General features: G+C 35.0%; 1 protein-coding gene across 2 annotated transcripts; it reads right to left on the bottom strand.

The window, feature by feature from the left end:
* Positions 1-11,578: 11,578 nt before the first annotated feature.
* Positions 11,579-21,415, bottom strand: LOC127091140 (serine/threonine-protein kinase EDR1). Of its 2 annotated transcripts, XM_051029697.1 has the most exons (13): positions 20,743-21,413; positions 18,561-18,983; positions 17,905-18,008; positions 16,580-17,697; positions 16,053-16,093; positions 14,780-14,848; positions 14,371-14,471; positions 14,156-14,234; positions 13,976-14,074; positions 12,639-12,707; positions 12,501-12,550; positions 12,145-12,321; positions 11,579-12,002 (listed from the first exon to the last, which is right to left on the bottom strand). In XM_051029697.1, exons 1-13 carry the CDS (start codon positions 21,193-21,195, stop codon positions 11,867-11,869), a joined length of 2,919 nt encoding a protein of 972 aa, XP_050885654.1. In that variant the 5' UTR covers positions 21,196-21,413; the 3' UTR covers positions 11,579-11,866. The 2 variants fall into 2 exon arrangements, 1 of the variants encoding a protein (XP_050885654.1); XR_007791877.1 differs by lacking the exons at positions 11,579-12,002; positions 12,145-12,321 and having other exon boundaries at positions 12,499-12,550; positions 13,976-14,091; positions 20,743-21,415.
* Between the last annotated feature and the right edge of the window lie 2,711 nt (positions 21,416-24,126).

Genomic DNA, 24,126 nt, shown 5'->3' with positions numbered 1-24,126 from the left:
GAGCATCTGAGTTGTGCATAGTGATGCTGAGATATATTCTGCTTCTGCAGTTGATAGAGCGATAGTTGACTGTCTTTTGCTAGCCCAGGAGATTAGATTGTTTCCCAGAAGCTGGCAATTTCCCGATGTGCTTTTTCGTTCTATTCTATCTCCTGCGTAGTCTGCATCACAGTAACCAGAAAGTCTATACTCTGATGTTTTCTTATACATCAGGCCCAGGTTAGGAGTTCCTTTCAGATACTTAAGAATTCTCTTAACTGTTGTTAAATGAGATTCTCTAGGATCTGATTGGAATCTGGCACAAAGACAGACGCTAAAGAGAATATCAGGACGAGTAGCAATCAGATAGAGAAGAGAGCCTATCATACCTCGATAGAGCTTCTGACAAACCTTGTTGCTTACCTCTTCCTTTTCCAGAATGCAAGTTGGGTGCATGGGAGTTTTTGCAGAGTTGCATTCAGTCATGTCAAACTTCTTCAGAACGTCTTTAATGTACTTGCTTTGATGAATGTACGTGACTTCTGGAGTTTGATTAATTTGAATTCCCAGAAAGAACTTTAGTTCTTGCATTAAACTCATTTCAAATTCTGCCTGCATTAACTTAGAAAATTCTTGGCAAACAGAGATATTAGCATAACCAAAAATAATATCATCAACATAAATCTGGCATATCATGAGATCATTATTAAGGTTTTTACAGAAGAGTGTAGAATCAACTTTCCCTCTGATAAAATTTTGTTCCAGAAGAAAATTGCTTAAGCGTTCATACCAAGCTCTGGGAGCTTGTTTGAGTCCATATAAGGATTTCTTAAGCTTAAAAACATGTTCTGGAAAATTTGAATTTTCAAAGCCTGGAGGTTGATTGACATACACTTCTTCTGAAATATAACCATTAAGAAATGCACTCTTGACATCCATTTGGTACAATTTGATAGAGTGATTAATAGCAAAAGATACAAGAAGACGAATAGATTCTAACCTCGCGACTGGAGCAAAAGTTTCATTATAATCAATACCTTCTTGTTGACTATAACCTTGAGCTACCAGTCGTGCTTTGTTTCTGACAACTTCTCCTTTCTCGTTCAGCTTGTTTCTGAAAACCCATCTGGTTCCAATGACGTGAGTGCCTCTGGGTTTAGGAACGAGATCCCAGACATCATTCTTGGAGAATTGATCTAATTCTTCTTGCATAGCTGCCACCCAATCGTTATCTTGAAGAGCTTCATCACAAGACATAGGCTCAATCAGAGATACCAGTCCCAGAGGAGTATCTTCAGAAGTCCTGAAGGTGGATCTGGTTCTGACGGGTTCATCTTTGTTTCCCAAAATCAAATCTTCAGATACGTTAATACGGCTTTTAACTTTCCTTGGAATTTCTGGAGATTTAATTTCTTCAGAGTCTTGAGTGACAGTTGCTTCTGGAGTTTTATCAGACTCTACCAGAGTGATCTCTAAATCTGCAAACTTTTCAACTAGCTTTGACTTTTCAGGGTCAAGCTTATCATCAAATCTGATATGAATTGATTCTTCCACAATTTTGGTTTCTGTGTTGTATACTCTGTAGCCTTTAGAGCGTTCTGAGTATCCTAACATGATACCTTTCTGTGCTTTGGAATCAAACTTGTTCAGATGTTCTTTAGTATTTAATATAAAGCAAGAGCATCCAAAAGGATGAAAATATGAGATGTTGGGTTTTCTTCCTTTACACAGTTCATAGGGAGTCTTTTCCAAAATAGGTCTTATAGAGATTCTATTCTGAATGTAACACGCTGTATTTACAGCTTCTGCCCAAAAGTGCTTTGCTACATTAGTTTCATTGATCATGGTTCTAGCCATCTCTTGGAGTGTCCTATTCTTCCTCTCTACAACTCCATTTTGTTATGGAGTTCTAGGGCAGGAGAAATCATGGGATATTCCATTAGAATCAAATAATTCTTCAAAATCTTTGTTTTCAAATTCTCCACCATGATCACTTCTGACTCTAATAATTTTAGAGTCAAATTCTTTTTGCACTTTGGAACAGAAACTAGTGAATACAGAGTGAGACTCACTCTTGTGCTTGAGGAATTTTACCCATGTCCAGCGACTGTAATCATCAACAATTACTAGTCCATACTTCTTTCCATTGACTGATGCTGTTTTCACAGGACCAAATAAGTCAATGTGAAGAAGTTCCAGAGGCTTAGAGGTAGAAACAACATTTTTTTTAAAAGATGTTTTTGAAAATTTTCCTTTCTGACAAGCTTCACACAGAGCATCTGAAGAAAACTTCAGTTTTGGTAGGCCTCTGACTAACTCAAGCTTAGTTAGCTGAGAAAGTTTCCTCATGCTAATGTGGCCTAAGCGTCTATGCCATACCCATTGCTCTTCATGAACTGACATTAGACATTTAACATTTTGATCCTTTAAATCAGAAAGATTTATTTTGTAAATGTTGTTTTTCCTCTTGCCTGTGAAAAGGACAGAGCCATTGTTCTGATTAATGGCTTTACATGTTTTTTGATTGAAGATTACATCATAACCGTTATCACTTAATTGACTTATGGATAACAAGTTATGCATTAATCCTTCTACATAAAGAACATCAGATATAGAGGGAAGAGTACCATTACCAATAGTTCCGGAGCCTCTGATCCTTCCTTTCTGATCTCCTCCGAAGCCTACGAAACCAGCATCTTTAAGTTCCAGACTTTGGAACATAGACTTTCTTCCCGTCATGTGTCGCGAGCATCCAGAGTCCAGGTACCATGACTGGTGTCTGAACTTTGCTGCATAGGATATCTGCAACATAGATAATCTTATCTTTCGGTACCCAGAATCTCTTGGGTCCTTTTAGATTAGTTTTCCCAGAGTTTCTTATAACTTTGGGTCTTCTAGCATTTTTAAATTTGTGTTCTTGTGTGTGTGTGTAATGATATGAAAAAGGAGATTTAATTTGGTCACTGATAGAAGTTTTATCTTCCTTAGGATCATAACCAATTCCCCTTTTATTATTCTGACTTATTCCATAAATCATGGATGCCATAATACTCCTATCTATCCCATTCTTCAGAAATTCTTGAAAGGCTTCTTCATATTTATAAATAATTTTATTTGAAGTTTGTGGTGCTTGAGATAACGTTTCTTCTAGTTCTGAGCTTTTTGTTTTTGCTTCATCTCTTTCTAACATTAAAGATTTGATTGTGTCTTCTTGTGATAGAATTGTTATCTCAAGTTCACTACACTCTTCAAATTTAGCTTTGAGACAGCCTTTAATATCTTTAAACTTTTGTTTTAATTTCTGATAAGAGGTAAGAGTTTCTGACAAACATGATTCTAAGTCAGATCGAGAGAGTTCAGAAAATACCTCTTCAGATTCTTCATCTGAGCTGCTGGATGTGGTAGCCATAAGTGCTACGTTGGCCTGTTCATCAGAGTCAGATTCTGATGATCCAGATTCACTATCATCCCAGGTGGCCATTAATCCTTTCTTTGTTCTGAAGGTATTTTTCTTGAAGCTTTCTTTTCTAGGGTTGTCTTTCTTCAGCTTGGGGCATTCATTTCTGTAATGACCTGTTTCTTTACATTCATAACAGGTAATATCTTTGTTAGCTTTACCTTTTGAAGTTGACTCTGATCGATCCCCTCTGGGTCTTGGTCTTCTGAAGTTGTTGTTCCTCTTTTTCCAGAGTTGCTTGACTCTTCTGGTTAGTAGGGACAACTCTTCTTCACCATCAGAGTCTTCTGGTTCAGAATCGTCAGTATCTTCAGTTTCTGCCTGGAGAGCTTTGGTTCTGTCAGGTTTCCGTCTTTCAGATCTTGACTTCAGCGCTACGGACTTGTTCTTTTTCTGAGGCTCATCCTCCTCTAGTTCTATCTCATGGCTTCTGAGAGAACTAACAAGTTCTTCAAGGCTGATATTGTTCAGATCCTTTGACAGCTTCAGAGCAGTAACCATAGGTCTCCATTTCTTTGGCAGACTTCTGACTATCTTCTTAACATGATCTGCAGTCGTGTATCCCTTGTCTAGCACTTTAAGACCTGTAATAAGAGTTTGAAATCTAGAAAACATAGCCTCTATAGCTTCATCATCTTCCATTTTGAAGGCTTCATACTTCTGGATAAGCGCCAGAGCCTTCGTCTCCTAGACTTGGGAGTTCCCTTCATGGGTCATCTTCAGAGAGTCAAGTATATCTTTGATTGTCTCTCTGTTGGTGATCTTTTCATATTCATTGTATGATATAGCATTTAGAAGTATTGTTCTGGCCTTGTGGTGATTTTTGAACACACGTTTCTGATCTTCTGACATCTTACTTCTGGGAACTTCAGCTCCATTTAAGACTGGAGGAGTGTATCCATCTGTGACAATGTCCCAGAGGTCAGCATCATAACCCAGAAAGAAACTTTCAATTCTATCTTTCCAGTAATCAAACTTTTCTCCATCAAAAACAGGAGGCTTGGCATTGTAAGAATCTCTTTCATTTGAGTGGGCCATTGTTTTTCTCGAACTGGATCTCTCTACACGGTTAAGTGTTTGATTAGAAAATCAATAACAGAGCCGGAGCTCTGATACCAATTGAAGGTGAGAAAAACAAGAAAGGGGGGGTTTGAATTGTTTGAAAAAAATAAGCGCTTTTCAAAAAAAGAAAATCACACAAGGATTTTATACTGGTTCGCTTATAACACAAAGCTACTCCAGTCCACCCGGCCGAGGTGATTTCGCCTTCAACAAGGACTTAATCCACTAATCTTGAAAGATTACAAACAACGTCTAAGATACAAAATCTCTTAGCCCTCTCAAGTATACAGACTACACAGAGTCACTTGAGGAATTTAACAAACAAAAGATGAAAGATTTATGTAATCTAGAGTGCTTCTAAGAAAGTAAATATTACAATGTAAAGAACAAAAGTTTTTCACGTAATAAGCAAAAGCTTCGTGAATGTTTGAGAGCAAGAGTGTTTTTCTTGAATGTTGATGTTTCAATATAGTTTTGGCTTATTGGCTTGTTGATTGTTCTCTCGTGTGTTACTGAAAGTTGATTTGCAATCCTTTATATAGATCAGTTGAAGTAGTAGTTGAAACTGGTGGATATTGAGATGAAGTTACGCCATCACATAATTAGCTAATGCAGGATGACTTTTTCTTCTTGAAATGACTACTTACCACAAGTAGTATTTTCTTTATTGAGATTGGAGATTAACGTCTCTTTCTCAATTAGGAAATCCATTTGCAAATCTTTACTTGTCTTCAACGTTACTCTTTCATGATTAGCAAATCCATAATCAGAGTATTTGTGTTTCTGGAGAACCTTGGAATCTTGCTTCTGATGTTGATCTAAATAGATTCTTCAGAAAGCGTTGTTCAGAGTCAGAGGTTCTAGGACTTACTTCTTGTTCAGATGCTTCTGATACTTGTTGTTTAGTTCAGAGTTAGACTTTCTTGAACTTGTTTCTACTTCAGAGCTTCTGATCATTTGATAATATGCTTCTGATCTGGTACTCTATCTGATGACATCATCAGATTTCTTACTTCTTTCTTTAGAACCCTGCACACTTAGAAACTTTTCGTTAGGGTGCCATTTTTGGTTTCATCCTTTGTTATCATCAAAATCAAGGAATCTGTTGTAGAACAATTTTTGTTCTTACAACTTTCACTATGAATTATTTAGTTTGGAAAGTTATATTACCTATGGATCGAAAGAATAAAACATTAGGAAAATGGTCTCCACATTGGGAAGGACCTTTTCGAATTTTAAAAGCATTTTCAAATAATGCATACGAAATAGAAGAACTAACAGAGGATCGAAGAATCCAAAAAGTAAATGGGAAATACTTAAAGAAGTATAAACCATTTGTGCATGAAGTTAAAATCATAACAACGTAGTAAGCAAAGAACTATCATAGCCAAAATGGTGAATATATTTAAACTCAAATTTTGCCAAAATAGCTTTCGTCTTAATCAAATTACAAATGAACAAGAGTTGAATAGAACAAATACAAATGGAAATCAGAAAGGAATAGTGGCCCTCATCCGATCATACTTTATCTTCGCCAAACCAATCTTGTACTGAACAGCAGCTTGAACCCCTCCGAGGTGTGCAATATCTTCATTCATAGCAGTAGCCTTTTCGACGTGATCTACGCTCTGCTTCTCCAGATTATCAGCTTCAGTATTATCCAAGCCTTGGATAGCAGCCTGCTTCGTCTTAGCATCAGAAACATTCTTCTGCAATTCTGCAATATGAGATTCCCAAAGTCGTATCGAAGCAGTATAAGTGTCGAATTCTGCTTGGGCTGATTTTCTGGAAGCGGCTAACTCCTCAGAGGCTTTTGAAGTTCGAAGGGCATTATCAAACTCAGTCGCTTGAGCTTGTTCAGTTGATTGAAGCTTTGCTTTGGCATCCACCTCCATACGGTATTCAGCACAGACTTGGTCAATGAGGTTCTGGATGTCGATAAGGGCTTCACCTATATCAGTGGGGCAAGCAGTTATGTTGATCTTTCTTAGCAACTTCTTTATGCCAAAGCTTGCTCCCATATCCTTCTTTAATTCATCATAGAGATCTACATCAAAAACTGTCTTCTTCACCTGCTTAAGGAGTTCGTCATGTGATGCTTCGTTTGCACTAGCACCAGAATGGGTCGAAGCTCCAGAAATGCTTTGCTCTGAAGAAGATTCTCTTTGAGCCATCATCAACCTTACATACTTGAGGGGATCATTTTGTTTCAAAGAATTTTTCTCCTCCTCAGTAAGTGATATAGGCGAAGTTTGGATGATGGATGGTCGAACATTAGTTGGATTTGGGACCGTTTCGACATTAGCATCACCAGTTCCAGTCTGATTTCCTTCAGGATCAGCTTCTCCCTCACTCATGTCTTCATCTTCCTGAAAGTACCCCTCAATCTCATCAGAATCCTGATCATCCTCATCAGCATAATCTGAAGGGAACGCAACTCTTGCAGGAGAGTTACTGGGAGTATCCTCAGAATCTTCTTTCTCTTCTGAGTCCTTCTCTTCAGCTTGCTTCAAATCTCTTTTAACATCTTTACCAGGAGAAGAGGTTTCTTGTTCGTTCTGGGCATTATCTGCTTCGAGATTTTGGGCTCCAGTCGAAGATCCTTTGTTTTAGACAGCACTGTTGATTGTCGGAGGAGGAGATGGATTCACGCCGCTCGAAGGATCACTCTGATTGATAGTAGAAATGAGGGGAGTGGTAGGTTTTTCCTGAAAACAAAGTGTTAGAATAAAATAGGAGTTTATCGAAAGATAAAACACTCAAGATAGAAGTTTACCTGTTGAGCCTCAGGGTCAGAAGCATTTCTCCCAATGTGCTCCAGCGTTGCGCCACCAGAGGGCTGGGATTGAGTTTCCTTTGAAGGAGAAGGGAAAATGTTGATTTCGACACCTTGTTGTTTGTTTGTTTGGTAAGGGGCAACTGTTGCCTTATTCTTTTTCTGTTTTTTCTTAAGTAGAGTTGGAGGAGTTTCTTCTTCATCATCTTCGACAAGAATTACATTTTCAGTGGGGACTTTTCTTTTCTTGGGCGTCAAAGGAGGCTTGCCACTACCCTGAAAGAAGAAAAATTATAAAGAGTTAGAAAAAATACAAAAGAGACAAAGAAGTTATTTGATGTAATACCTTTGAACTCTTCTTCGTTTTTTCTGGAACAACATCCTTGGCAGAAGGAGCTCCCTGGCTTGAAGAGGTAGTTGGCTTAGAAGCAGTATTCGAACTAGCTTTCGCCACAGGCTTCTCTTTCTTCGCCACCTTCCTTTCGACAGCTAAAGAAGAATGTGAGTTAGTCGAAACATGCAAATGTTTAAAAGATTAGCAAAAGACGAAAGGGAGTTGTAAAACCAAGAAATCCAAACATTCCACACCTTCACATGTCGGAGAGGTAATTCTCACTGCGTCCAAATCAAAGTGAAGAAAGCCTTTGAAATTATCTAAGGTATGTTTGGTTGCAACTACTCTTTTGGCAGGTTTTTGTTGGTCATTTTTCAGTTCATTAAAAATGTTCCCACATGTGAACCAATTTGGGTAAGGGGGAAAAATGACAGAGCAAAGTCTGCACTGGATAAATTTGGAAATTTGGGTGGTTCTCACTCAAAGGCCAAATCATATTTAAATTCAGGTTTTACAGCTTTGGGAAATTTCTTTTTGGCAATGTGTTTTTCAAATTTCTCTTTTAAAATTGGCGCTGCATAACAGACGGTTTGAACAAGTTCCATTGGGTTATAGACAGATTCAAAGTACTTTTGTGTCTTCTAGGAACTTATTATTTTGCTTCCAGTTTAAGTTCTCTGGGGTGATTCTGGCAACCTTGTAATTGGCCATGTCTGCAAACCATGGTTTTTCTTGTACCATGAATAGTTGCTCATCTTGGAATTCTTCTATCGCTTCTTTCTCTTGATTGGTTATCTCTTGGTTTACTAACCGAGATAGATGGCCAGCTACCAAAATTTATGATCTCTTTTTGTCTTTTATTTCCACGTCAAACTCTTGAAGTAAGAGCATTCATCGAATCAAATGTGATTTGGAGTCATGTTTATTCATTAAATATTTGATAGTTGCATGGTCAATATACATAACTATTTATGAACTAATCAAATATGATATAAATTTTTCTGGTGCGTACATTATTTATAGCAATTATTTTTCGGTTGTGGCATAGTTAACTTGTGTATCATTCAAAAATTTGCTTGAATAGTGTATTGCATGGAAACTTTAGATTTTATTTGATCAAGTATTGCACCTATTGCTAATCACTAGCATCACACATTAATTCAAAATCAAGTTTTCAGTAAGGTGGAGTGATTATCGATGCAATTACTTACCTTTATTTTAAATGGTTAAAAGCAATTAGATATAATTAGATATGATTCATCAAAACAGGAAAGACTTATCTTTATTAAGCAGGTTGCTTAATGATTTTGCAATTTTTGAGAAATCCTTGATAAATCTTCTATAAAACCCCGTGTGTCCGAGAAAACTTTGGATTCCTTTAACATTTGTTGGAGGTGGTAGTTTCTCGATCACTTCTAATTTTGCTTTATCTACTTCGATTCCTCTGGCATATATTCTGTGTCCGAGTACAATCCCTTCTATTACCAATAAAATGACATTTTCTTAGTTAGTCTCGACACGTCTTTTTAACACAACATCTATATCATGGAGACATGCATCAAATGAATGTCAAAATATCAAGAAGTCATCCATGAAGACTTATATACATTTTTCAATCATATCAGATAACGGTGTCGGACTACTAACACAAGGAACAAGAGCATTGAGAATTGCATCGTAATTTTCTTTTATCCCGTATAGCTTTATGTATAATTTCCTATACATCGTCATCTCTTGTATAAGGTGATGGCAGACAAATTGGTGATCCTCCTCTCCTTTAGCGAGCAAACTTGAAATAGCTCGACCTTCACCTTTCACATTTACAATCCGCTCAATGTTGTGTGTTTAAAAAGCGACATCTCTTCAATGAAGATACCTTTTTCTTTTTATAACAGTGGTGGAGTATATGGTTTTCTAATTCGAGCACCCTTGAAAACACTTTTTTGAGATTTTGGAGTTGGAGAATTTGAAAAATGTAGTTCAACATGTTCAAAGTATGAAGGAGATTGTCTCGTAGTGTTGTCTTTATGTGTCGGATTGACCTTTTTAGGGGCACCATTTGTTTTAACTGGTTTCGAAGGTGGTCTCAAATTTGTTGTCTCTGGATATGCAATCTTCCTAAGTTGCTCTTTGATGTGAAATTCCATAATGCCATCCGCTTTCGAAAATCTCTTTTGGATTACTTCCAATTTGATCATAATAGTTATACTTAATTTATCATCCTTCATTACACCATCGTCATAAAACCAGAGCCTTGTCCAACAAGTGTAAACATCATTTATATGTATCGGTGTATCAAACTCCATCTTCTTTGAAATTAAACAAGAACATGGAAGATCGTCCGTTTTCCTAAGTGTACAACCACACTTTGGGATGACCGACTAACTTGTCTCTCAAGCCATGATTATGTGTATCATAATTCACATTAAATTTCCATGTGTCATACGGTATTCGCGCAATTTAAACGGACACTCATATTTTCTCGATTCAGTGTCATCTCGTTTCAACTTCATAATTTGTGGTTGATTCATGCCACTTCTTTTATAATTTCATTGTTACAAATGTTTGCCTTCTATCATAACCGTTGTCAGACCTTTCGATTACAATGCCAATTTCTCGGCCTTCATGCAGACTCATTGTAGCATTAGTTCACGAACCATAAACTTTTGTTTATTTATAAACTGTGCACAGACATCTACATCGAGAACAACTAGTCGATCATCTGATTTAACACCTTTTGATTTAACGTCATCACTCATTTCATCCGGTTTAACATCATGCTTCACTTCATTCGGTTTAACATTCATCCTCACAATAACTTTGGGAAACATATTTGGGTGCACCATATCTTTTTTTTTAGATTTTGATGCACCATATCTAATACCGCAGATAACAGAAAAACATATTTAAAATTCAGAGTATCATGAAAAATCTGGAGATGCATATCCGAACCACACCAAACTTTGTTCGAAGATGCATATATGGACTCGATGTTTATTTTTTTAGATCAAACAACATATCAATGCAAGAAATAAGGGATGAAATGAATGGATTTTACATGCGATTTCAACTTCTTTTGCTTCCTTTGATGTGATAAAATCAAAGAATGGTGATTTTGTGTTGAAAAGTTGATTGATAATTGAAGAATTTTTTTTAAGGATTTTGAGTTTGAGAGAGATATTTCAGCATGAAGAAGACCATGCAAGATAGTGTTTTATCCTATTTTTTGCTTGATATTTTCAGATATGCATCTCCGGAAACATCATTGAGTTGTTAATTAAACTATCTTAGTGAATAAACATCATCATAAATGAGTACATCAAAATTTCAAAGACACGTCTTTGGATACAATTAAAATAATATACATAGATGAATTTCCAGACCATATTTTATTCAAAATGGGGTGAATATTATAAATAAGACTTGTGTGATTTTAGATGTCCGAAAATATAAGACATTTTAGAATTTTTAGAGAGATAGAAAAGAACATTTCTCCAAATAAAATTAGGCCATGCCAAAAGAATCCTTCAAAAAAATATGTGGAAGGTGGAACAAAAACTTTCCTTTTAATTAATGTGTAGTGGAATCCCAGCCTTGTTGAAATTCTAATATACTTAACTTTGTTTTAGCTAACATTTATTAAGAAAAAAAAGGAAAGATTACAAATTTAAAGAAATAAACCTAACTTAGAAAATGAAAAAAAGAAAAATACAAGGTAAAAAATTAAAACAAAACTCAGTAGATTTTTTTAATATAAATATGTATGTAAACAATTAGCTTGCCTTGTATTTTTGTCTGTTTTCCTTTAATTTTCTTGAAATGGAAATCCACAAATTACATTATGGGGCCTGTATTTCATAAGATAGATCTTTTTTTTAAAGATATTAAAGTTTAATAAGTTATGAAAATCATATTATATGAGTTAAAATTTAGACTTAATTTTAACCAAAAAAAAACTTTATATGTAATAATATTATATAAATAAAATACTTTAATTACTTTACTAACGAACAGTAATTTACACGTTATATTGCCGAGTTTTGATTCCCCGGACAAGCTATCAACACAATACAAAAATCGCTCTGCAGTTGTTTGGCTACAGCAGTAATTGATAATTTGATGCATTCCTCAATAATTGAAACTTTTGCCGATACAAGTTTTGCATTTTTTTTCTTTTATTTTGTTGGTTACATTTATAAGGACATGAGTAAACTGTGCAGAAATCCTAGTTATTCACACTTGAGAAAAGGGAGATTTTTCATGGGGTAGAATTTACAGAAATCTCCTGAGGCAGAGGTGAAGCCACCTGGTCTTGATGAGATGGGAGAGCCAGACGCTGCAAGGGCTTAAGAGCCACCGTCAGCTGCGCAAATGAGGGGCGCAAATTTGGATCCCTGGCACAAGATTGAGAGAGAGAGAGAAGAGGCAGAGAAAGATCATCAAGTGGAAATGAAGTTTAACTCCACATTTTGTTAAACATTTTAAATGATGAAATATAGAAGAAAATAAGAGTAAATCTAAGTCTAACAGACTTACTGTTGCCAACATTCCCAGATTATTCTTGCTACTAAAGGATCAACTTCCTTAGGAATTTCAAGGCGGCGATTTTGGAAACCTACCGCACCAACAACTTGCATGGGATTCATTCCAGTCCATGGCAACTTCAGGGTGGCAAGCTCCCATAGGATGACACCAAAACTATAAACATCACACCTGTACATTTAAAATGATAATTAACAGAGTTACGCTCAAGAGACACAGCTATTGACATAATTTAGTATATATATATATGACTCTGTAAAGATTTAGCCACTGATTAATTATACAAATAAGATATAAAGTAACAATTACAATCCAGAAAAAACCTTGATCTTGAATTAATAATAACTCACTTCTCATTTGAAGGTTCATTGCGGAGAACTTCAGGAGCCATCCATTCCGGCTAACAAGTTGACAATAATCATGTCAGATATACAAAGCACAGATAAGGCACAAACTGCATGTGACTAAACAAATTTCTTAATTCTCACCGTTCCAGCAGTTGATTTGGATGATAAAAATGTGTTATGCTTCAACCTTGACAGCCCAAAATCGCATACCTGTAGAAATAATGGCTTGCTTTCAAGATCAAGTAAAAGTAAAATTTCACAGCACAGAAAGTGATTTCTCAGCAGTTCAGGAAATGTCCAGAAAATAAAGAACTACCAACCACATGAAAATAGCCTTTATATATACACATTCGCCATGACAACAGTTCATAATTCAAGAAAACCTAAGCAACCCAACTCAAACTGATGGGCAGGTTTCCATTTTAGTCATAGGTTGTGTTGGAACCTAAATTTCATTTTAAGCTGGTTTAAGCTAGTATACTTTAAAAAAAACTACTATAACCCAACTCAAACTGTTTTATCTTTCATAAAATCAAATCAACAACAGTAATCCGAAGTGAAAAAACGCTTGCCTTTTCTTATATGCTTCTCACATACAATCTCTTTCAACATGCAAGAATTCTGGTTGAACTTGTATTCCGAATCTTTTGATATACTCATACTTGTTTTCAGGCTTCGACAGTTTTTACTATGCAATGTTTTAGAGTAGAAATTTTGTAACCATTTGATAGATAGATATTATCATAACCAAGCAAATCATCCTATATTCAGTTTACAAAAATTTCACAAGTTTTATTGGAATCCGAACTGCTAGGATAATATTGGTATTTTGTTAAGCCAACCCAACTTTTATTTTTTGGATTGGTCAGTTTGAGAGTCTTTCTACCATGAGGGCTTAATTCGTTTAGTTTATAAAATTAGCCGGAATGGATTCCTTAGGCTTCAACACCAACCTCATATATACCCCTAAATGTCACATCCCACAGCCATAAACGGTAAGAGGGTTATTTTGGGAAGAATATAGTACTTCCCATATGACATCAATTGGGCTTATATAGGCATGGCAATTTATTTATTAAGTCAAGCACGTCCAAGTTTAACTTGATACAAATACCAAATAGACAATTAAGCTGATTGTCAACTTCTGCATCTCCCCAACATCATATACATTACTATCCATTGCAAAAACAAAAAGCATATGGTAGCCGGTGTCAACATCACCCACTTTATGATATCCCAATACTATACTACTTCCAAAATAATGAAAATAAGAAACAAATTTAGTAAAGCACAAGATCAGAAATGGAAACCAAAATACACAGCGCTTGCACAAAAGTTCAAAGTATATTCAACATCATGTTTCCAAAATTCAACTGATAAGTAGATTTGATGTGCAACAAGAGAATTTAGGAATCAAATAAATGAGAGAAACAACAAATAAGGCACATGGTATAGCTCATGAATTTTCAATCATATACCTTAACGTTCCAGTTCTTATCAACCAAAAGATTTGGGGACTTCAGATCTCGGTGAACAATCGTAGGTGTGCTGGCGTGCAAGCAATTCATACCCCTAGCCTGTAAATCGGTATGTTCTAAAATTTGAAGTTCATCAATGTAAGTGAGAGATGACAGGGAAGATGGATAATTATTTCATACCACATCAAGAGCCATTTTTATTCTTTGTTTCTCATCGATCTGACAATTAGGGCGATGAAGAATTCGGTACAAGCTTCCTCTGTAAAATTTTACAACAGTGATGCCAGTGTGACGCTCAAATATGGAAAGAGTAACTTGCAAGATCAATGTGGCTGATAAGAAGTACCATTATTTTGTTAAAAATATTAATGATTGAAAAAGTAAAAGATATCTACCTCGGGAGAAACTCTGAAATGATTGAGAGATTGGGAGGCCGGGTGACGGCACCCATAAAAAGAACAACATTTGGATGACGCAGCCTACGCATTATCCGTACCTTGCAACAAAAGGATGGAAAACAGATTAAGTTTGGCATTTAAGGACACAACTATGATGAACCTTTCATATATAATTGTTTCTTTTCATTTTATTATTGCATTTCTAACACATTATCCACTCCCCGGCAAGTAACCTTTTACTTTTTCTTGACTGGTATCTCAATCCAAATTTTCTGATTAGTTTTATTTTGACAGAAACATAATAGTTTCTTAAAGATCGCAGGGATTCACTGTTTCCTTTCTATTTATTTATGCAAATAAGAAAAACATTTGTTGTGTGTAAAAAAAAAAACTAAATAGAGCTTACTTCTCTTTTAAATTCAGATAAGGCAGCGCCTGAAAAATCCTGATCCAAAAATTTCTTCACAGCAACCTCCTGATATTCAAAAAGACAGAGAGCAATTCATTACCTTTCAGGAAAAAAAACTTGTGGTATGACAGATAGCAAACATAAAAAAAGGGACCTCAAGTCATTCAATAACTGATAACTTCCTGGGTGTTGTTCTTGTACTTCTAAGCTTTGTTTAGGAGTTTGGAGGGGAACGGGGGGAAGGCTTTGAAAATAGGGAAGGATTGAGTGAAAAATATAGAGGGGTTTAGGTGGGGAGGGTTTGGGAGGGTTTGTTTTTACTCATAAGACAAAATCCCCCTAATTTGGGGGAACTCAAAATTTGTATTTATGAGGGTTTGGGAGGGCTTACGTAAATTTTCCAAATATCTTTTATGTTTTTATATTATTCTAAAAATTAAAAACACAGAAATGATAAACATTATTTTAGCGTTCTATACAAAATCATTCTTTCAAGAAATATCAAATATTTCTCTATAATTTTTAAAAAATTCTTTTTTGGAAGTCTTCCCCTCCCCTCCAAACTCCCAAACACAGCCTTAAGTTTTTATACAAGTTATCTGCACTTACTGTGAGTTAGTAATGCCGTCATTTTATTACATCAATATCACTGTAACATTGTAAACGAAGATAAATGGCGTGAAAAGACAACTCCAGCATGGTTATAATTTTTTATTATTAGAAAACAGAAACTAAACAAAATAATAGAAATGACAATATTAGAGAATGGGTAGCACCTATAGAAGAAAAAATAAGATGGTGGAAACTAGACTTGTGCGGTTTAAGCAGGTAGAGAAAAGATATGTGATAAGGAGAGAAGATCAGATGGAGGGTAGTCAAACTGCTAGATATAGAGGAAAATCTAAAAAAACTGTAAGAAAAACTATAATGAAAGTTCTCAAGATAAATAAGTTGGATAGAAACATAATTTTTGAAAGAACATTATGGTGTATTTTGATGCATGTAGCCAATCCCACTTAATGGGATAAGTCCTTGTTGTTGTTGTTGTTGTTCTATAATGCAGACGGTATAAAACTGTCGTCACTAAAAACAAGACAGTATAAACAACTGCATGTAGCCAATCCCTCTTAATGGGATAAGTCCTTGTTGTTGTTGTTCTATCATGCAGACGGTATAAAACTGTCGTCACTAAAAACAAGACAATATAAACAACTTCCACTTCAATCTACAACAATAATCTTCCATGCATGTAAGGAATTATAGTACTCACCGTGCCATTCCAGTCCGCTCGGTATACCTCACCATATGAACCTATTTGAAAGAAAGCAGGAACATTAACAAATTAATACTCATCAATAAACACGAAAGATTTAAACATGACAGGAACATCCCAAACAACTACTAACAATCGTTTTCAATCTGAGCGAAAGGTAAATCACATGAGAAAAATAGGAAATTTTGTGAAGTTAAGACATGTTCGCAATGACCTACAGACTATATGGCTCATTAAAAAAAAACTACAAACTATATGCTTGCACAAATATAAGAGCAAAAATAGTAACTTAATCAATTTTTTTATTTTTGGAAACAGAAAATGTTAATATAATGATCGGAATTTGAACTCAGTAATTTATTCAATAAAAAAGTATAACAGAAAATAATGTTAGATCTAAGTGATTAATGATTGTATGCATCTGATGCGAAACTCAAAGAAATAGAAAACCAGAGCCAAGTCAACTTAACTGTAAATATTAATGACATTCCTACAAGAGGATAAAGACAAATCATTCACATTACCTAGACCAATTCTTTCACCAATAACCAGATCCTCCCATGGAATCTCACATTCACCAACATCTGCATCGTCCAATATTTGATCGACCCTGTTTGTAATGGAATCAATTGAAGAGCTAGGACTATCTGAATCTTTTAATTGCAAATTGCTTCCCATGAATCTGTCATATATGCACTTCCGCCTGTCACGATATCCAAGTTCAGTGCTTTCGGGTTCATTAAATCTCTTTACCATGACATTCTGAGAACTTTCCAAATCACCCCTTCTAAAATCAGCATTGTGACCTTCGATCCGGTTCAGCTCACCTACACCAGCTGATGCGGCTGAACCGGTAATTTGTGCAGAAGTTCGAGAGCTAATATCATTATTTATATTTGAATTGTATGATGAATTGGAAGTGCTGAGATCAGTATGTTCAGATGTGAAAGAGATATTGGAAACAAATAAAGGAGGGTTATATTCATTAGGGTTATGATTAGTTTTTCTGGGGACTTCGTTGTAGGCATGCTGATTCTTCCACATCAGTGGTGACACGGGTCGACCAGAAACAGTATTGTTTTTTGTACCGTGCTCAGGAGGTTTATTTTCCACAGGTTTGTTGTGCACGGAGGACTTCCCAGTCCCTTTTATCAAGAATGGGTTCAGATCTGCAAAAAGGTTCTGAGAGTCGGTGGGGTTGTTCTGGGCGTATGGCACAACATTGACATTCAATCTTGTCCCATCACCCACAGTATTCATTCCAAGAGTACCTTTGTACAAAGAATTACCATATGAAGGTGGCAAATTTTCCCGTTGATTAGGACTCCCTCTATTAGGAATTTTAGAAGGACCAACACCAGTGTCTCTGTTCAAACCAAAGTTTGAAGGCATAAACTCTGACTTCTCAGTATATGACTGTCCATTCCAAGTCATCGTAGGACCTTTTATAACAGAAATCTGACTACTGCCTTCACCATTAGAGGGTGGTATGGGTCTTGAGTAAGAAAGCCCAGTTTCCTCAATGGAAGGCAAACTCGGCACAATCTTGGGGTTGTAAGACTTAAAGGCGTTATCCTTCGCATTTAAAATATCAGCTGGGATGAGTGTTCCAGGAGCAGCCATGAGATCAACTAAAAACTCCCTGAGAGCATAACAGTATAATATCAGTAGTCAGTACCAAGGGACCAGAATATCCACAGGAATTTCTATACAAAGACTTCCAATGATTATTAACCATTGCTGACACATGATAGAAGATAAAAAAGGGAAACATATAGACATGCGCATACAAATGAGTAAGTCAACAACAAATACATAAAAAAAATACAAGAATAACAAAAGGATTAACCTTTCATCATCTAATTTTATAATGTTGACAGCATCATCCTCAACACCAGTGTAATGACTGCCTTTAACAAGTCTACAAGGCATCTTAATGTTGTCTGCTAATATCTACATCCATAAAAACAAAAGGTGTATTACACAGCCAACATATTGATCAGAAACAGAGTAAGAGTAATCATCCATAAAATGCACAGAAAATATACTAATTTTAACAATACAACTAATTCTCAATATGCAAAAAAACTAGACTTAGCAAGTATACACCATGAATTCAAAGCTTAGAAACCTATAACAGTTTTAGAGGGACTGATGACAGAGTCAGCCTAAAATTTGAAGACTCCATCTTAACTGATTCAGCAGCATTTTCCCATTGAGTTATGTATACTTACATCCTCAATTTATTTTTGAATACATGCCTAGGCTAGATTGGCAGAGAATACTTTCCCAGTGTGAATAATTCTAAAAAGAAATTATCAGATTCAATTTTATTAATTCATAAATCATTTCTTTTTTAAAATAAGTTTTAAGTGATTGCAGTATTTAATAATACTGCACATATCATATCATTTAAACAAATTCTTTTGCAGATAATCACTAGACTTAACATCAAATTTTTTATGGCTCACAAGGTTTAAAGCACCAGGAAGCCATTGTGCTAACCTTGAAAAGTAAAGCGCGATGCCTAGAGAGCCCAATATCTAAGGACCCAAGAGGTAATACACTTGTGTGAAGAGATGTCCTTAATTCTGTACTTCTTTCTGTCCATTTTGCTAATATAATATTAGCATCCTTTACAGGGCCGCCCATATGGCTAGTAACAAGTTCGGCAAGCCTTTGCACCAAAATACCGATCTCAGTGACAGGACAGTCCAATGCTATACAATGTGCAATTTGCACCAGCTCGTCCAGGGCAGGATCAATTGTTCGATTAACTATGACCACTTCAAAGCTAGAACCACCTGAGTTTGTTTCAAGATCAGCTAGAGATGGCATCTTTCCTTGCATTGCCGGGTCATTATATAGGCCATATACATCATAAAAACCATCCACTACTTTCTCTTCATAGTCAAGCACATTGTATTCCTGGTCGCAACAAAAAAATGAAATGCACAGACATTAATGGAAAGGTGAAAATAGTATTAATGGAGATAAAAAACTGGCCAACATTACATGTTCACAAAATTCAATTAATGACTTATTTGTTTCCATTTTGGTGCTCAACTGATGAATATAAATGGAGTGCATGTTCACTTGTTGCAAGTAAGCATTTGCATGTGATGGAGCATGTATAGAAACTTTACCTAAAGAAACAATAAAGCAAGTTTTGTCTTTTACATAAATTCTATTCAATTTTAGTCCCTGTTATGCTCTTATAGGGACTAAGTTTGTAATCCAAGTAGAGGGACTAAAAGCATCCATTCTTTGTGAAGAGTTTTCAAACTACAAACTAAAATTGAATAGAACTTATGTGGGTACTAAGCTTGAGAATTCACAATTTTATAGGGACTAAAACATGTTTAATAACCCATAAAAATATTAGGTAGAAAATCAAAGCAATTGGTATTAAAGAGATTAATAGCTATGCGCTGACAATATAAATTTTTTTACACGTGCTTCCAATCAAATCATTTAAAAGTGTCATTTTAAATAGATGCATGTGTAAAAAAAAATTACATTGTCAGTGCATTACTATTAATCTCTTAATAATATGAGTTGTGTTGTTTTGACATACAAATTTCAACAACAATTTTGAAGGTTATCGCAGTACCAACAAATACATGTCAATTACGTTTGGTGGTTGGTTAATATATATAACAATGTGTCGCAATTAATCATCAATTGATCATAATTAACTACAATTTTGAATGTCTAACTACAATTTTCAAGTGTAACCTTTAACACAAGTCATGGTTAATGATATCATGTATATTTGAACAACTAAAAGTCAAATATATTTGAACACAATTTAAATGGTTAGTAGATTTCATGTATATTGGAACATGTAAAAAATAGTGCTTGCGGACATTCAAAAACACCGTTGGTTCATTACATTCAATGGATGGCTACATACATTCAAAAACTTGCTATATTCATAAACCATCCATTGAATGTAATTAACCACATATTTAAACTTGTTAACCATCTAAATTGTCGTCGAAATTTGTGTATCAAAATATAATTTCTCCAATTATATCCTCTGAAAGTCAACCATACACACAAGAGCTGTTAAACATACAATTGCTGATTATATCAGAAAGTTCAATCTCAATATATACTTAATGAACTAGTTTAAAAATTCAACCATGAAGGTGCCTTACTTTTCAATGTTAATTGCCAAGTACACAAATAAAATAAACGTCTAAAGATTATAAAACAATGATCTACATTTCTAATTTCTAGCTATGTATTAGTATTACACTACCAAAGGCACATAAATCTTCAACCTACGTCGGTCCAAACAATCAGATCAGTTCATATTCAGACTATAAATTTGGGGAGATATTCATATAACTCTTAAGATACCACAAGGCATAACAGATTCTGCTAAAGGCCAATTAATGGAAATTGGAATACTTTCGGAGTTCAGTCTACTCCAGGCAGAAACAAAATTTATCCTCAAGTCGCGAACCCTAGTCACATCTAGATTCCCAAATCTACCCTTCAAACACAAATAAATCCACTACAAGAACAGATTGACTAAAATAAAAAATAAAAAAAATAGAACAATAATCACTCAGCAATAGCATGAACCCCTAAAACTGACCCTCACTGGTTCATTCCAATTAATCATGAAAAAGACCAACATTGCCAGAAGTTAATTTGAAAAGTCGACTAAACTCACCCAGTACTGCCTCGAAAGCGCCTCCGCCACATCATCCTTATTCGAATCAATCCGATGTCCTCCCAAACTGAGTAGCGTTGCCGCATGGATCTGATCCTTCTCCGGATCATCACCACGAAACTCGGAATTGGAAGCACTGATAGCTAGGGCTAACTGAACCTGAAATTCCTCCTCCGATGAGAAAAAGTCCTGCCGATTGACTAACGCAGACAAACCACCACCGGCGGAAGCAGGAGGAATAGGCACTGTAGACGGCGACGAGGAAGAAGTAGTGGCGGTAGAAGCGCCGGAAGTCTGAACATGCTCGGCAGCATCAGACGTGGATGGTACAGGTGGCGGAATTTCATTGGATCGATGAGGATCGTGGCTGCTACCTATATGAAGCTTCTTGAAGATGTTCTTCATCCTCTCTTTTTTCTCTGTTGGTCTTTCTTTCTTCCCTCTTTCACTCATCAAAGCAAAATCGGAATCACTTTCTAATTCTAAATTATACTGTAATATAATCACAATCTAGTATCTATTTCAGTTTCTGTGAATTCTCTCCGTTTTATTTTCTCTCCGAAATTCTGCACCCTTTTTCCTTGTGTTTGTGTGTGGTTTCTTATGGTCAAGGAAGAGACTTGAGAGGAAAGTGTTGGGAGGGAAAAACTTTGGGAGAGTAAAAATTAGACTGATGATGTTGGCAATAGTCGGTAAATAAAATGGGCAAAAAATATTGGTAAATAACGAAAATGACACGCACACTTAGACGCGCTAATATCTCGGCGCGCCAATTCGATGACGACATGGGGATCTACGTGTCCCGTTAATAGTCTACGTGGAGTTTTTCTCAAGAGAAAAATATTTTGTTCCTTATTTTAAAGAGTAAATAAATACGTCAAGATAATTTAAATAATATTATTAACAAAATTATTAAGTAATATTTGTCAAGAAAAACATAAAAAAATTAAACTTTGATTGTTTTGGATGATAGCGAGTAAGGGTGGTGAAATTGGCCTGATTCATTGGACATGTCTGTTTTATCCGTATTTTAGTACGAGACGGATAAAGGGCTTAAGTCCTCACCCTTTAATATTTCTGTCTCCCTGCCTAGTTTCTTCGCGAGCTTTTGTGGCACAAACATTTACATTAATTTTTGTATTTTTAAATTTAAAGATATGGTATTTACGGGCTTTTCTCGCCTCCCTCACTTTTCTATGGGATGAATATAGATTTTATGTCTACATCATTAACTATATCCACTATATACCACCCTATTTTTTTAAAAGGCTTTTGCAAAATGGACTTACCCTTTACCACCTTAATAATAAGAATCAAAAAGATTTTAGAAATTCTAATTATATTGATGTTGCCTAAAAGTCATTATCATCTACCATTTTATCATAATATGTGTAAAAAAAATGCCCAATTTAAAACATAAAAAAAGGACATGTTTAAAAGATGGGATTCCATCAAAACCCATGAAAAACACAAAAACAGAGAGAGAAAAATTAATTATACTTTTTGATCTATAAACTCAAACAGTTTTTTTCTCTAATTTTTTTATATTCAAAATTGATTAAATGACCATTTTTTAAGTTTTTCTTTTTATAAAATTCAATAAAATGTTTTTACATTTCATAAGTGACCAATCATTTAAAAAAATAGCATACACTTGATTTTAAATACAAAAATATGAGATAAAGATCAAAATTGATTATATTTAAAATATAGGGACTAATTTCATAAGTCAATTGAAATATATATTAAAATTATAATTAAACATTAAAACTAAAAAAATCTAAAAGAAATGAACCCAAAGCGATAATCGAGAAAATTTTCTCTAATAAAATTAGGTATCGAATTGAAAGCAAAGGCACCAAAAGCAACTTTAGTATTTAACAGATGAACCAAAAGCAACATCAGATGAAACTTGATCGCTAGGAAAGTGACTTACGAATTGAAAGTAAGGGATGAAAAAGGAATCAAGAGGCTCGTAATCAACCTTCAGATACATCAACTAGTAAGGTTTGAGCCAAATTATTTCCACTATTCACTATTCCTTTCATTAAGTGTATCCATACATTATTGTTTTATGAGGTTTGAATTATTTTCGATTCAATTTGTCTAGTTTGATTTACACACACAGAGGTTGTTATTTGCTATAAACTCTTAACCTTTTTGTTAAAACCACCATGTAATAATAGGTAAAGTCTTTTGCTAACCACTTTGAGCTTAACCATTATTTTGGTGACTTAACCTTATTTATTAGCCATATGACTTGAAATATTACATATTTTGACCCTCTCTTTGGAGTTAGGTAGAAATTTTTAATTCTAAAGCTCTATGAAAAATAATAAGTTTGGGGTTGCTCTTGGAAATAAGCAGGGTTTAAGTTTGGGGTTAAGGTACTAGATAAATAATGGTCAAAAATTCATTTTTTTTTAGAAAATAAAAAGTTAAAAATAACTTCTTCAGAAAAAGAATGCAAAATAAATATTGAGGACCACAATAGCGATATCTCTAGTACCATTAATCAGGAAAAAAATTGGTATGATAACAATATGAGAACTAGGTACCTAACTTCAAATGTTTAAACATATTTTCTCAACAAAAAAAAATTATCCTACCCAAACATAAGTCACGTTACAATAAAAAAAACCTCAAGTGTGTGTGTTTTGATTTCTTTGACGAATTATATTAGAACAAGATCAAACTCAGTATAAATTGTTCTACGTGTTGATTAAGAGACTACCCTATCAATTAAGTGAGTCATGGTGAGATGAGAGACAATTTGAGTACTTGTCAAAGATTGATGATGTTTTATGAATTTTCTGGATTGCAGTTGGAATCTAGAATGATGGTCAGATAAAACAAATTTCATATGGTGATGTTCACTTGTTATTGTTATAACTTATTTTTCTATTTGGAATTTGCAGTGCATGCAAGTTATTTGAGGAAAAGCAACAGTTCAAGCTTGGGATTGTGATGACACTCTGTCATTGCATGTTTTCTATTGAAGAAACAAAGAAAAACAAGTAGAAGATGATCAAATTTGATGAATAATGGTCAAATAAATGAGAAAAAATGATCAAGTGTGAAGAATTATGGACTTAGAGAAATTTGGCTGAAAAGGGAGCAAAAGTGAACAAGCCACTAGAATAATTATGTGTTGCATCACGCGCTATCGCGTGCATGATAGAAAATAATAAAAGTGGTATCGTAAGCGTGGAAGAGCGGTCAATGCAGCATCGCGTGTGTGATACAGTTTATTGTGCGTGCGATGGGCCATTTTTCTGGTTAATTTATGATGCGTTTTGGTGATTTGATGGCTATAAAAGGCATATTTGGTACTTTTAGGGGTTCTGCGATTGGAGATTGAAGAGTACGATCTACAACATCGGA

The sequence above is a fragment of the Lathyrus oleraceus genome, chromosome 6 (assembly GCF_024323335.1).
Source record: "Lathyrus oleraceus cultivar Zhongwan6 chromosome 6, CAAS_Psat_ZW6_1.0, whole genome shotgun sequence".
In the NCBI taxonomy this organism is placed as follows: domain Eukaryota; kingdom Viridiplantae; phylum Streptophyta; class Magnoliopsida; order Fabales; family Fabaceae; genus Lathyrus; species Lathyrus oleraceus.
This window is presented reverse-complemented; position numbering and strand designations above follow the sequence as displayed.

Bases quoted from the DNA above. Each gene is read 5' to 3' on its own strand.
- LOC127091140 (XM_051029697.1), bottom strand. From the start codon at position 21,195: ATGAGTGAAAGAGGGAAGAAAGAAAGACCAACAGAGAAAAAAGAGAGG. The intron at 18,984-20,742 runs GTGAGTTTAGTC...TGTTGCGACCAG, and splicing joins CGCTTTCGAGGCAGTACTGG to GAATACAATGTGCTTGACTA. The intron at 16,094-16,579 runs GTAATGTGAATG...TCTTTCAAATAG, and splicing joins TGGTGAAAGAATTGGTCTAG to GTTCATATGGTGAGGTATAC.